This window comes from Gossypium hirsutum, chromosome D12 (assembly GCF_007990345.1).
Source record: "Gossypium hirsutum isolate 1008001.06 chromosome D12, Gossypium_hirsutum_v2.1, whole genome shotgun sequence".
NCBI lineage: Eukaryota > Viridiplantae > Streptophyta > Magnoliopsida > Malvales > Malvaceae > Gossypium > Gossypium hirsutum.
This window is the reverse complement of record NC_053448.1, coordinates 40,000,278-40,011,502: the sequence shown is the minus strand read 5'-3', so window position 1 is coordinate 40,011,502 and position 11,225 is coordinate 40,000,278. Positions and strand designations below refer to the sequence as shown.

Genomic DNA, 11,225 nt, shown 5'->3' with positions numbered 1-11,225 from the left:
CGGATGAATATTAGAAGTATCACAAATTCCAAAAAGATTAATCTTTATAAGTAGTAAAAGTATTATGAACTGGTCTATGTATGTTAGATATCAAAGGGAAATTGATTTTTTTTTTGTTAAAACTTTCATTTATTTGTACATTTAAAACTTGATATAACTGACAGAATAATTAAATAGTAACACTTGACATACTAGGCATACCATATATTCACGAATAAAAATTAGTATTTAAAAATAGAAATAGATAAATTTTTAAGAAATTATTATTTTTTAAATAAAAAAAGGCTAAATGAAATCTTACTATTAGGGGCTCTACTTGAAAAAAACAGCTGAAGTATTAAATTAAATGCAGCAGCAAAAGCATTCATCTACCCACCTTCTCTTCCTCAAATCTTCTTCTTCTTTTTGTCTTCTGTGTTTTTTTTTAGTCCCCAAATGGATTCTCCCTTTCCCTTCAAATGGCAACCCCTCCCCTTTCATCCCCTACTTATCTCACCACCAATTTAGGCGTCGGCTACGCCATCGTCGTCGCCCTCGGCTTCCTCCTCCTCCTCTCCACTCTCCTCCTCGCTTCCTACATTTGCTTCCGCTCTTCCTCGCCCCTTCCACCTCGTGCCATTTCCCCCAACCCCATTTCAACACCCACCGCCTCCAACTCCAACGGTATCGTCCTCCCCAGGATTGTTTTCATCGGCGAAGAAGACCATGAACACGACGAAGAAAACGTCGTCGTCTTTGGGCTTGATCGTGCCGTCATAAACTCTTACCCCAAGTTCCGGTTCAGCAAAGAGGAGGTGTCTACGGCGGTGGAGGTGACGGGTTCTAGTGCTGGGAACACCATTTGTTCGATATGTTTGTGTGAGTATAGAGAATCAGAGATGTTGAGGATGATGCCTGAATGTAGGCATTGTTTTCATGTAACTTGTATTGATGCTTGGTTGAAACTTAATGGGTCTTGTCCTGTTTGTCGGAACTCACCGCTTCCGACACCGATTTCTACGCCTTTGTCGGAAGTTGTACCTTTGTCTCAGTACGATGCTGATCGGAGGAGGTGGTGACTTTTGGCTTTTGGGTTACCATCTTTTTCTTTTTTTTTTCTTCAATTTTTTTCCAGTGTGGAAATTTGTTTTTTTGTTTTTTTTGTCGTGGATACTTTTTTTTTTGCTTAATGAATGGTGATTTGGTATAATTTTGGTTTCAGTCTTTATACTTTTCATATATTTAAAATTTAGTCCCTTTATTTTTTTAATCTTAAGAATTCATTTTTCTGCTCTTTTAATCTAATTAAAATCCAATTGAGAAGACGTCAACGTAATTTTATTAAATTAGATTATTTGTTTTCTTTAAAATAAAAAATTTGCTCATGGGACCAATATTACACGCCTGGAAATCTAAATACACAAATAAAATTTTGGGTAAATTTCACCATTAGTCACTAATTTATAGATAAGTTTTCATTTTGGTCACTTAAATAAAAACGTTAGAATTTAATAACTAAAGTTTTTGAAATTGTTTTTTTATGGCTCAATTGTTAAGTGATGCTGTTTTAGTTGGTATAATACTAATTTTAGTCATCAATTTTATAGTTTTTGTCAATTTGACCCTGATTATATATAAAATGGTTAAAAAACTCTAAATTATTTAAAAATAGATTTTTTTCTTTCTTTCTTGTATAACAAAAAGCTATGTCAAGAAAAATAATGTAAAAAACAGAGAATCAATAATTTTGCTTAATGTTTTTTTAAAGAATGGGTATTGAATCTTTTTATACAAATAATATAGAGACAACATTTAAAATTAATTTTCCCTCATTTTCCCACTTTATCTATTTTAATTTTTTTATATGCTTTTATTTAAAATTTAATGTTTACAATTTTTAAAAGGAATTTCAATTTTTATCATTTTATATATAATTAGGGTTAAATTGACAAAAATACAGATATTGTAGACTAAAATTATTATTATACTAACTAAAAAGTGTCAATAATCGGGTGACAAAAAATAATTTACCTATAATTTAGTGATTAAATAATTTTTTTTGTATTTTTTTAAATTGGAATTTATGACGTTTTCAAAAAAGCAAAATGAAAATAAAATTAAAAATATAGAAAATTAAATTTTAAATGTAGGAAAAATTTAAGGAAAATTGGGTATTTAGAACTGCTTTACAGAGATAAGCTGACTTTGAATATATATATTTTTAAAATCAAACCTTAAACAGTTATCCACCAGCCAGAATGTAGTAATAGTAATTTGGTCCAATCGTTGTAGTTGGATAGTGAATTTTATTGATCATCAATAACCTTATACCATCATACCAGATAGCCAACAATGGAACAAAAATACAAATCAAATGCCACAAATTTATTGTCATCTAGTATTTCTTTGTCATCAATATCCATTATTTCTATTACAAGAAATGAATGGAATTTATCTTTATTTCAAGTATATGAAGGAATTGGTCGAAGACTTTTGAAGATAGAACTCATCTTGGCTACAACATCCAATAAAGAAAACTATACCTTTTGGAATAATTACATCATCCGAGAAAACCCTTTCAGTATTTTGGTAGTAATCTTGATAAACGACCACTACCTTCCGATGTCGTGAGGGGAACGGTCGAGAATTCAGAATCTGAATGCTCATACTGCCGAAGATTTCCTACTGAGGGTGTGGGGCTCGGAGAGAAACTAGACCTAGAGAAACCAGAACCGCCAGTTGTTTGGTCAGTCGCAGATGTAGTAGGTCCTGTAGCATTTGGATTTCTTCCATTAAGGTCTTCATTGGATTTACTAGAATCTTCCGCCCTCTTTTCTCGTTCTTCGGTTTCCTTGAGTAGAAAATCAACCCATAGATCTGCAATTGACTGAGGAAAAACAAAAATCCAAGTGTTCATGTTACTGGGAATAGTCAAGGCTGAGTTACATTTGATTGTTTCCCATTTTGACGCATCTTGAATTCTACGTAAACTTGAATGTCACGGATAGTGAAAATGTAATAGGTTTCTTTCAGAGACTACTGGTAAAAGTACCACGGAAGCTCCTGTACTAGGAGTCTGATTGCATCTTGCCCTAACTAATCTTTCTGAAAAATTCCACCCATTTTTACTGTAAAAGACTGATCCTTGTACATTAGCATGAGATACACGTGGTCAGGTTATTTCACTAGTCACGCCAGTTTTTGACAGTACGAATGAATGAAATTTTTAACAAAAAAGATCTCTTTGATCTAATGTACAGAGACTAATTTGCCCATATTTTGAGTAAATGGGGCAAAGTGAAATTACTGATACTACTAGTTCAGGAACACCAAACCAATTTTGACCCATTTCTTCCCACAAATGACAAACGGCTAAATAAGAAAAACATCGTTTATGGGAATTTGGACACTCGTTTTCTGAATAAGGTGAAAAAAAGAAGTCACCTGATTATCAGGGGCTATACTTGCAGGTACATCAGCCGAACCTCCACCCAAGATGCCACCAACCAAACGACCAGGTAGACCCAAAACACCCCGAACAACACCTTTGCCAGTACCTTGTTGAGCAATACCTATCCGCTGCTTGTCTTCATCTGAGAATCCCAGCATCCGAACCATAAGTTCCAAAACCTGGAATTCATATGAAAGTAAGTGTAGGAGAGTACAGCAATAGTTTTGTCTAGCAGAGATCAATGCCACAGCCTCGATTACCAAATAATAGCTCACAAAAATGAAATGGATAGAGAAATTTCATTATCTAGTTGTGTCACATAATTACTTGAACCATTTTATACCTCTTTGCTGTGGTTTCTCTGGAAGTAGGTCACAAGTAGTTTGATCACAATACGCCTGCGAAAAAGTCAGTTGCAATATTAACGTTCTAGTTATTCATAGAACATTAAAAAAAAGAAAGAAAGAGCCACAGCAGTTTCAAACTCAAATAAATAAATAAATAATCCACTGACAAAATATTAATCAAATATTTCAATTGTGACAAAAGTTAGTGTCAGTTAACATGGTAATGGTTAAATCCAGTTCTAAAATGTAGACAATTCCTCATAGTAAGAATATGATTCAACATCTAAACAGGCTAACCTGTCAACAAGATAATCAGAGTCCATCGACATTCTGTTAAGCCTTGTCATGCTATGCTCAAGAGCACGCCTTAGCTTACTGTTATCTTCCTCAAGCTTGTTTACTCTTGCTTTCCCTTCTGCTAACATTCTTTCAGTTTGCAAAAGCTTTGCCAGAATTTCTTCCTTTTCCTTCTTTGATAATTCTGCTTGTTGATCTGCATCCTGGAGAATGCACGTATGATCAGAAAGGAAAATAAGGGAAAAGCTCTTGACCTCGAGACACATGATTTTCCACATTCCAACTCATGAAAGCAACTGTGTAATAACTAGGAAAGGAGGGAGACCATACTTTCAGAAGACCAGAAAGTCTAGAGGATTCTTCTCTAGCTAGAGCCAAATCTCGCTCCAAATGCTCCTATAACAGAACAATATAAAGCATTAAATCAAAGTTTTGTCTTTGGCCAGTGCTATCTTGAGTGTTTGTCCATACACAACGCTAAAGATTTACTTACCTTAGCTTCAATTTCAGCATAGTACTGACCGAGAGCAGTTTGAAGATTTAGTAGTTCAACATTTTTTGCATCTATTGTTCTCATGCAGTTTGCAAGTTTCTTGTTAAGATCATCTATGATTTCCTTAGACTTCTGAAGTTCGTTGTTGTTTGTCATCTTAGCTTCCTCCTGACCTGCCATTGCCAGCTTCAGGGCTTTCTCCAAGCGTGCAATTTGAGCTCTTTGATATTCATTGCTCTCACGAAGTTCTTCAATAATTTTGCTGTCTTCATCCATTTTTTCTGATTCTTCAGATTCCTAGAAAATATCGCAGAAAGATAAACCATGTTTAATTTGACTGCAGAAATTGTAAGAAATCACATTAAAATATACAGGATCCTCATAGAATGTAACAGAGGAAACAGAAAGTTGAAGTTGATCCTATTAAAAACTTAAAGTTAGACAACCATGCTACTACTGTTTTCTCTCATGGTGGCATGTTCCCAACATCCTCATCCACATAAATATATAACAAAAAATACATAGAAGCTAAAAAGGTCAAGACTGCATTTCTTAATAAAAGTTCCTTTGCTCTTTTCCCGAGGGGGGTTGAATTATGGTAACAAGGTAGGGCATTATATATTTGTAAAATATACAAACAGTGGCCAGACAATTACAGTTGCATGCAAGACTCTACTAGGTGGTCATATTGTAATATCAACAAGTCAAGAATAACAAAGAAATCCTTTTAACATCACATAATCTATGCTAAACAATTTGACAGATGCCATTATAAGTGAAACTTGAAGACTTGTAAGACTAAATTTTCACCAAAAACTCCATAAAAGTTCAGGGGGGTGCAACCTTTTCTAACAAATGTTGCTTAAGACGATTTAATTCTTGTAAAGCCTTATCCCTTTCATGGCATGTTTCTTTCAGATCCTTTTCCATTTGCTGCAGTGATAGTTCCACTTCTTGCATCCGGGGAGAACTTCCTGATGAATCTAACTTCTGGAGAAAAAGATATTACACAAAGAATTGATAAAATTGAAATGCTGCAGATAAAAAGTTTCAGCAAAGAAAATATAACAATAACCAATAATGAATCAAACTTTGCCAATGCATAACATATGCACACATGACACCTGCAGAGAATATGGTTCATGCATAGCAAACTGGATATTACCAGAGTCTCTGAAGCATTGGGATCGATCTTGCCAGTTAAAGATTTCCTGCTACTTTCCAGGGCAGCTTCAAGTTCATTCTTCTCCATCTATGAGAGGATACAAATGGAAGTACATGCAGGATGTTAATATAAAGGAGCAATATAATATTTATCAACGATAATACACTTCTTTAAATGGAAACTATTAACAACGCAAGCAGGTATCAACCTTTAGATGAGTGTTCTCTTTCTCCAAGGTGGCAATCGCTCTTTTTAAATTATCCTGTGTATCATCTGCACTTTCATCCTCCTGTCTATTCAACTCCATTTGCAAACGCCTTATTTCTACCATTTTTCCATTCAATTCACTGCGTAATTTGCTCAACTCAGTGAACGTCTGTCAATGCTCAGTAAAGTAAGAATATTTGACAATTAAAATCCAGAGAGAAAGAAAAATAGAGAAGAGTTTATGCATGTTTCTTTTAGAGGGGACAAATGAGGAACTCAAAATGGTCTTCAACTAACATAGACTGAAATTATTTGCTAACTCCCAAACGCTATTCAAATGAAGGACACAATTATACAAAAGTAGCAAACAGATAACAAGCTAAACAATTAGCTGATATTGAATAAACATTATGCAAAAAGTCACAGAAACATAATAATTTCAAGGAAGACCCTAGATACTGGGATTGATGTTAAAAATACAGAAATGAAGTACAGCAACTAGATTATACAATTGGAACATGCTAATTTGAAGCGATAGAAAGCACGTAAAGTTTGTCAAGTCATCATCGCTATCCATGTTGATGATCAAGGGTAAATGTGTATGAATACTGCCTGAATTGAAGAAAACACATTAAGCAATTTTCAACAGAGGAACCATCATGTGCTATAAAAGAAGGGGTGGAGGCGAGGTCATTTAAAAAAGTCAAATCAATGATAACATCTATCAACACCAAACAATTTAGAAGCTTACTTTATCCTTCTCTGATTTCAGTAACTTCAGCTCCTCCTGAAAAGACTCATTCTGCTTGTGCTCCTCTGGAATTTTTACAATAAATAAGAAGAAAGATGATATTTCCTTTGCTTGACAACAGATGATATTGCAAGCATCATAAATGGGTCCTCAAGGTGTACAAATTATACCTTGCAATCTCATCTGTACATTCACTAGTTTATCACGCTCTTTTTCAAGTTCCATCTTTAATTGCTTTATTTGTTGTTCATGACTAGCTTGAACTGCCTCCAGGGACCTATTTTTCTCTTCCAGCAAATCTGCAAGCTCCTAGAAGGCATGCATATATATAAAATTTTCATCAAGTCCACCTGTTATCTTAAGAAACAACTAGAAATACAGAGGAAAATTTTTATTTTGGAATAAAATGGAAAAAACCAAGAAAGAGCTTAGTATCCCCTAAAACAAAAGAGGGAAAAAGCAAAACAGCAAAAGGTTTCATTACCAGGTGAACACCAATTACATTCCAACATCCTAATAGTGCCTCTTATAATAAAATAGAGGGGGGGAAACAGTGCCATTACCTTTTCTCTTCCATCATGTTTAGAGGTAAGACCATTGGACATTTGGTTTCCACCATGACGATTTTTTACTAGACTTGCCGACTTACGCAGTTGGTGTGGTGACTGATCACCATTTCCCTGGAGAAATGGCTAATGCCAATCAGCCAATAAACAATGATTTAACAGACAGAGACATGCACATTATGATAGCAGGTCACTTCTGGCTTGGTGGCAGCAGAATCATAATTCAAGACAAACTTACAACATATCCAGTGGAAATAAATATATGTTCCAGTACAAGCACAACAAGAAAGCTCAATAATTAATATCACGCGTGTTATGTAATTGAGCCACCAAACCATCCAAGTATCCCAACCAACTCATTTTATGAAGGAGAGACATCAAGACCACAAGGTTACAAGAAGTAAAAGACCAATCTTTCATTCTACAAACAAGGATTCATCTCCACATTCAACTTTCTGTGGCATCCACCTATTGGGAGGTTCAAGGTTGCCAGAGGTATGAAACATAATACAACAAAACCTTTTCAGACCTGCTTCTCTCTAGTTACAGAAGCAATCAGAAACAGCAGACTCAGTAGTAGCACATTATGTTTGCTTTATTACATGGAACTACATATGCCTTCGGAATTGCAGAACCTAATGCATTAATTCCAGGATTTCTCAATAAACAAACCTCAGACAACTCTAACTGAGAGTAGCAACTACCTTGGGTGCATTAATTCCATTACTAGATACTTCGGAACTTTCGCTTCTAGCTGCACTCAAAGCTGCATTTGTCGCATTCAAATTTTGTTTCAATGAGCCATTTTCTTGGTTCAGCCTCGAAATTTGCTCCTGGAAATGGAATGCAAGGCAAATAGAGAGAAAGAAGCCATTTGAAAATGTTTAAAAACTAGAAGAAAGCTGTAAATTATTTGCACTATTATCATTTGTAAGAACTGAATTTTAGACCAATCCTGGAAATAAACTAGAACAACCACAGCATGCCCTTATTGCCATAAAATATATCACCGGTCATAATTGTAAACTACCAAGTTGGCACAAGATATTTTTAAATCAAACAATACGAAAACTATCAGATACCTCTTTTTCTTTTAATAGAGCAGCATAATTGAATGACAAAGCCTTAATTTCTGCCTCGGATTCCTGAAGCTTCTTAATTTCTGCTCTGTATCTTTCAATCTACAAAAATAATCATAACACAGTTTATTTATCATGCATGAAAAGTAAAATACCACAAATTCCCTAGAAATGCCAAGCCCACTAGTAAAGTAACGTCCATGAGATTAAAGACTAAAAATTCATGCCTACAATTGACTCAATCAAAAAGCAAACAGTCATCTCTGACACCAAAAGAGGAGCTTAGGAAGCCCTAAAAGAGGTTACATTCAACCCAAAGTCAAATGCTCTTCAAATATTATGGCAGAGACCATATTATGAACCTGAATAAGTTTTTCTAACTAGTTCTTGTGCAAATATGAAAATCTTAATACTAGAAAAGATTACACTCAGCTACTTGGGTTCTAGGAGGCTCTCTATCAACACCAAGATGACAAGAACAAATCCGATATAAATGTTGCTAGTATAGCATGTTAGACTTACAATCGTCAAATAGAAGTTCTATGCATCCATGTAAAGATCCTTGAACTATCTCAGCACTATTTCATGTTATCAACAACTTCAAACCTCACCAAGATATATATATATATAAAAGTTTAAGCAATAAATCTTTGGAAATTGAATTCATCAAGTCAAAGTTTTGGATCTACCACTAGGTGTTTACAGAGTAGCTTCAGGCTTAAGCTATCACTTCCCAAAGCTTGATTCCAAATTGCCAAAGGACAAAATATTACCTACTCAAACTATCAAATGTGATATATATCCCTAATAAAAGATCGACACTAATATCCTCAATTAATAGAGACTGTTCACTCATTCGCGAACTCAAACTGTAGTGTGAACTAAAATCATTCCATAATTCTACAAATGCATCAAAAAAACAAGCTGAATTTATTCCAAACTAAGAGGAGCCAAACATTAATTTAAACAAAAATCAAGCGCGAAAACTAAATGCAATAATACCTCAGAATTTATCGGCGAATCGGTTCCATTAGCGATCGGAGAGACAGAAACGGGCTTTGAATGGGCAAACCTATGAGAGTTCCTTCTATCAAAGAATGGCGAATGATCTCCATTCCCTGAACCGTAGATCTCGCGTTCTTCGTCCTCATCGTCGTATACATCAAGCGCGATCTTATGCAAATTCTCTTTCAAATCCGCAATCGAACTCCACATCTTCCAAAGCTCCCGCAAATCAAATTCGTGGAAAATAAAAAAAAACGTAGATGGATTTCAAAAATACCTGAGATTTTCTTCGATGAAATTAGGGCAAAAAATAACCGATACGTTTGAACAACGGTTTTGAGGATTTAGAATGTTTTTTATTTTATTTTTGCAGATATATAAACAAGAAATAAAAGGGTTAATTAATGTATGCTTAAACAGTACCGGTCAAGATCAATTGGGCGGATCCTGAAACGGGTCCGTTCGGGTTGGCCCGTTTATATCCGATTTATTTTTATTTTTATTTTTTGATAATATCCGAGGTTGAAATTTTACGCCAAAAAAAATTTCGTAGCGGCTTTCCTCTCCCCTCTTTGAAAACAATAAAAGAGAAAATTGCATCGAAGGTTATTAAACTGTTATTAAGTTTACGTTTTAGTCATTTAATTATAAAAAGTTTTAAAATAATTACTCAACTATTCGAAAGTTTTAATTTAAGCCATTGAACTATTTAAATGTTTTTATTTAAGTTACTGGGTTGTTAAGATTTTTTAAAGTTCAGCTAACGAGCTCAAGGAGGAAGACAAAAGTTTATCTTTGAAAGGCCAAAATTAAACTATAAAATTTTAAAGAAATCAAAGTACAATTTTATCTTTGTATATGCTTGTTACTTTAGAACTTTAATGGGATTAAGTTGAATAAATTTTCAACTTAGGAGGGCAAAGTGTATTTTTACTATAAACTATTTTATAATTTTAAAAACTTAATAGGGAATGAAATGAGAATTTGTCTTTGAGAGAGCTCCAAGCAATGATTTAACGATCAATACAGTGGATTAGTACCCATCAAGGAGTAGAAGTGTAACACCCCTTACCCGTATCCAACACCGGAATAGGGTATGAGGCATTACCAAAACACATACACTTGTAAACGTATTTAACCGAATTATAAAATTTCATCTAAATTAAAACTTTCAAAATAATTAACATGCTTCTATAACTTTTCACAATATATCCTCAAAATATTATAATCATAATAATTAGGGCCTACGAGACCCGATACATACTCATGCAATTTAATGTTTCATTTCCATTTCATTCAATTCACAACTTCTCATGCTCACAATTTAAATCAATTCACTAGCAATTTCCATTTAATTCACGTACAATTCAATGACATTAAGTTCAACACTAATACGTATTTACCATTTAACTCAACGTTTATCGATTATACCGTTCAATAACACATTTATAAAATTCTCAATTTTGCAATGAAAATATCACTTTAGCTTAAATAACAACATCACCCTGGTATAAATACACTACCACTTATCCATTTGCTTTAATTCGTTTGGGCCCATTTGTCACTTACCATCCTTAATCAAATTAGGGAACGATTACGGAAAATTGAGTACTTCACTTTGACTTTGCCATAGTATAACTATGGCTTTACGTATGATCACTTATCACTTGTCCCTGATCAGATAAGTGTAGCTAAGGCTACCACTTATCACTTTGTCACTTGATGAGATAAGTGTAGCTAAGGCTACCACTTATCACTTTGTCACTTGATCAGATAAGTGTAGCTAAAGCTACCACTTATCACTTTATCTCTTGATCAGAAGTACTCAAATCCGGCGTTCCGCTTAATTTAATCATTTATTCAATTTTCGCATTTTTATTTTACT

The 11,225-nt window shown here is 34.2% G+C and overlaps 2 protein-coding genes across 5 annotated transcripts; one reads left to right on the top strand and one right to left on the bottom strand.

Annotated features, from left to right (window-relative positions):
* Positions 1-356: 356 nt before the first annotated feature.
* Positions 357-1,184, top strand: LOC107943312 (RING-H2 finger protein ATL67). The gene has a single exon (XM_016877061.2). It carries the CDS (start codon positions 459-461, stop codon positions 1,056-1,058), a length of 600 nt encoding a protein of 199 aa, XP_016732550.1. The 5' UTR covers positions 357-458; the 3' UTR covers positions 1,059-1,184.
* Positions 1,185-2,265: 1,081 nt separating this feature from the next.
* Positions 2,266-9,723, bottom strand: LOC107943313 (golgin candidate 4). 4 transcript variants are annotated; one of them, XM_041106689.1, is made up of 16 exons: positions 9,618-9,705; positions 9,338-9,550; positions 8,339-8,437; positions 7,961-8,089; positions 7,254-7,382; positions 6,861-6,999; positions 6,691-6,755; positions 5,941-6,108; positions 5,733-5,819; positions 5,411-5,557; positions 4,568-4,864; positions 4,405-4,470; positions 4,075-4,277; positions 3,774-3,828; positions 3,424-3,609; positions 2,266-2,866 (listed from the first exon to the last, which is right to left on the bottom strand). In XM_041106689.1, the coding sequence occupies exons 2-16, from the start codon at positions 9,548-9,550 to the stop codon at positions 2,558-2,560; spliced, it is 2,292 nt and encodes a 763-aa protein (XP_040962623.1). In that variant the 5' UTR covers positions 9,618-9,705; the 3' UTR covers positions 2,266-2,557. The 4 variants fall into 4 exon arrangements, with proteins under 4 accessions (XP_040962623.1, XP_016732552.1, XP_040962624.1 ...); XM_016877063.2 differs by having other exon boundaries at positions 7,254-7,370; XM_041106690.1 differs by having other exon boundaries at positions 9,338-9,723.
* Between the last annotated feature and the right edge of the window lie 1,502 nt (positions 9,724-11,225).

What these genes read in the sequence shown, in the direction of transcription:
- LOC107943312 (XM_016877061.2), top strand. Translation starts at nt 459, where the DNA reads ATGGCAACCCCTCCCCTTTCATCCCCTACTTATCTCACCACCAATTTA.
- LOC107943313 (XM_041106690.1), bottom strand. Translation starts at nt 9,550, where the DNA reads ATGTGGAGTTCGATTGCGGATTTGAAAGAGAATTTGCATAAGATCGCG. An exon ending in CCAATGCTTCAGAGACTCTG is followed by an intron (nt 5,558 to 5,732) that starts GTAATATCCAGT and finishes CTTTTTCTCCAG; the next exon opens with AAGTTAGATTCATCAGGAAG. An exon ending in GACTTTCTGGTCTTCTGAAA is followed by an intron (nt 4,278 to 4,404) that starts GTATGGTCTCCC and finishes TGCATTCTCCAG; the next exon opens with GATGCAGATCAACAAGCAGA.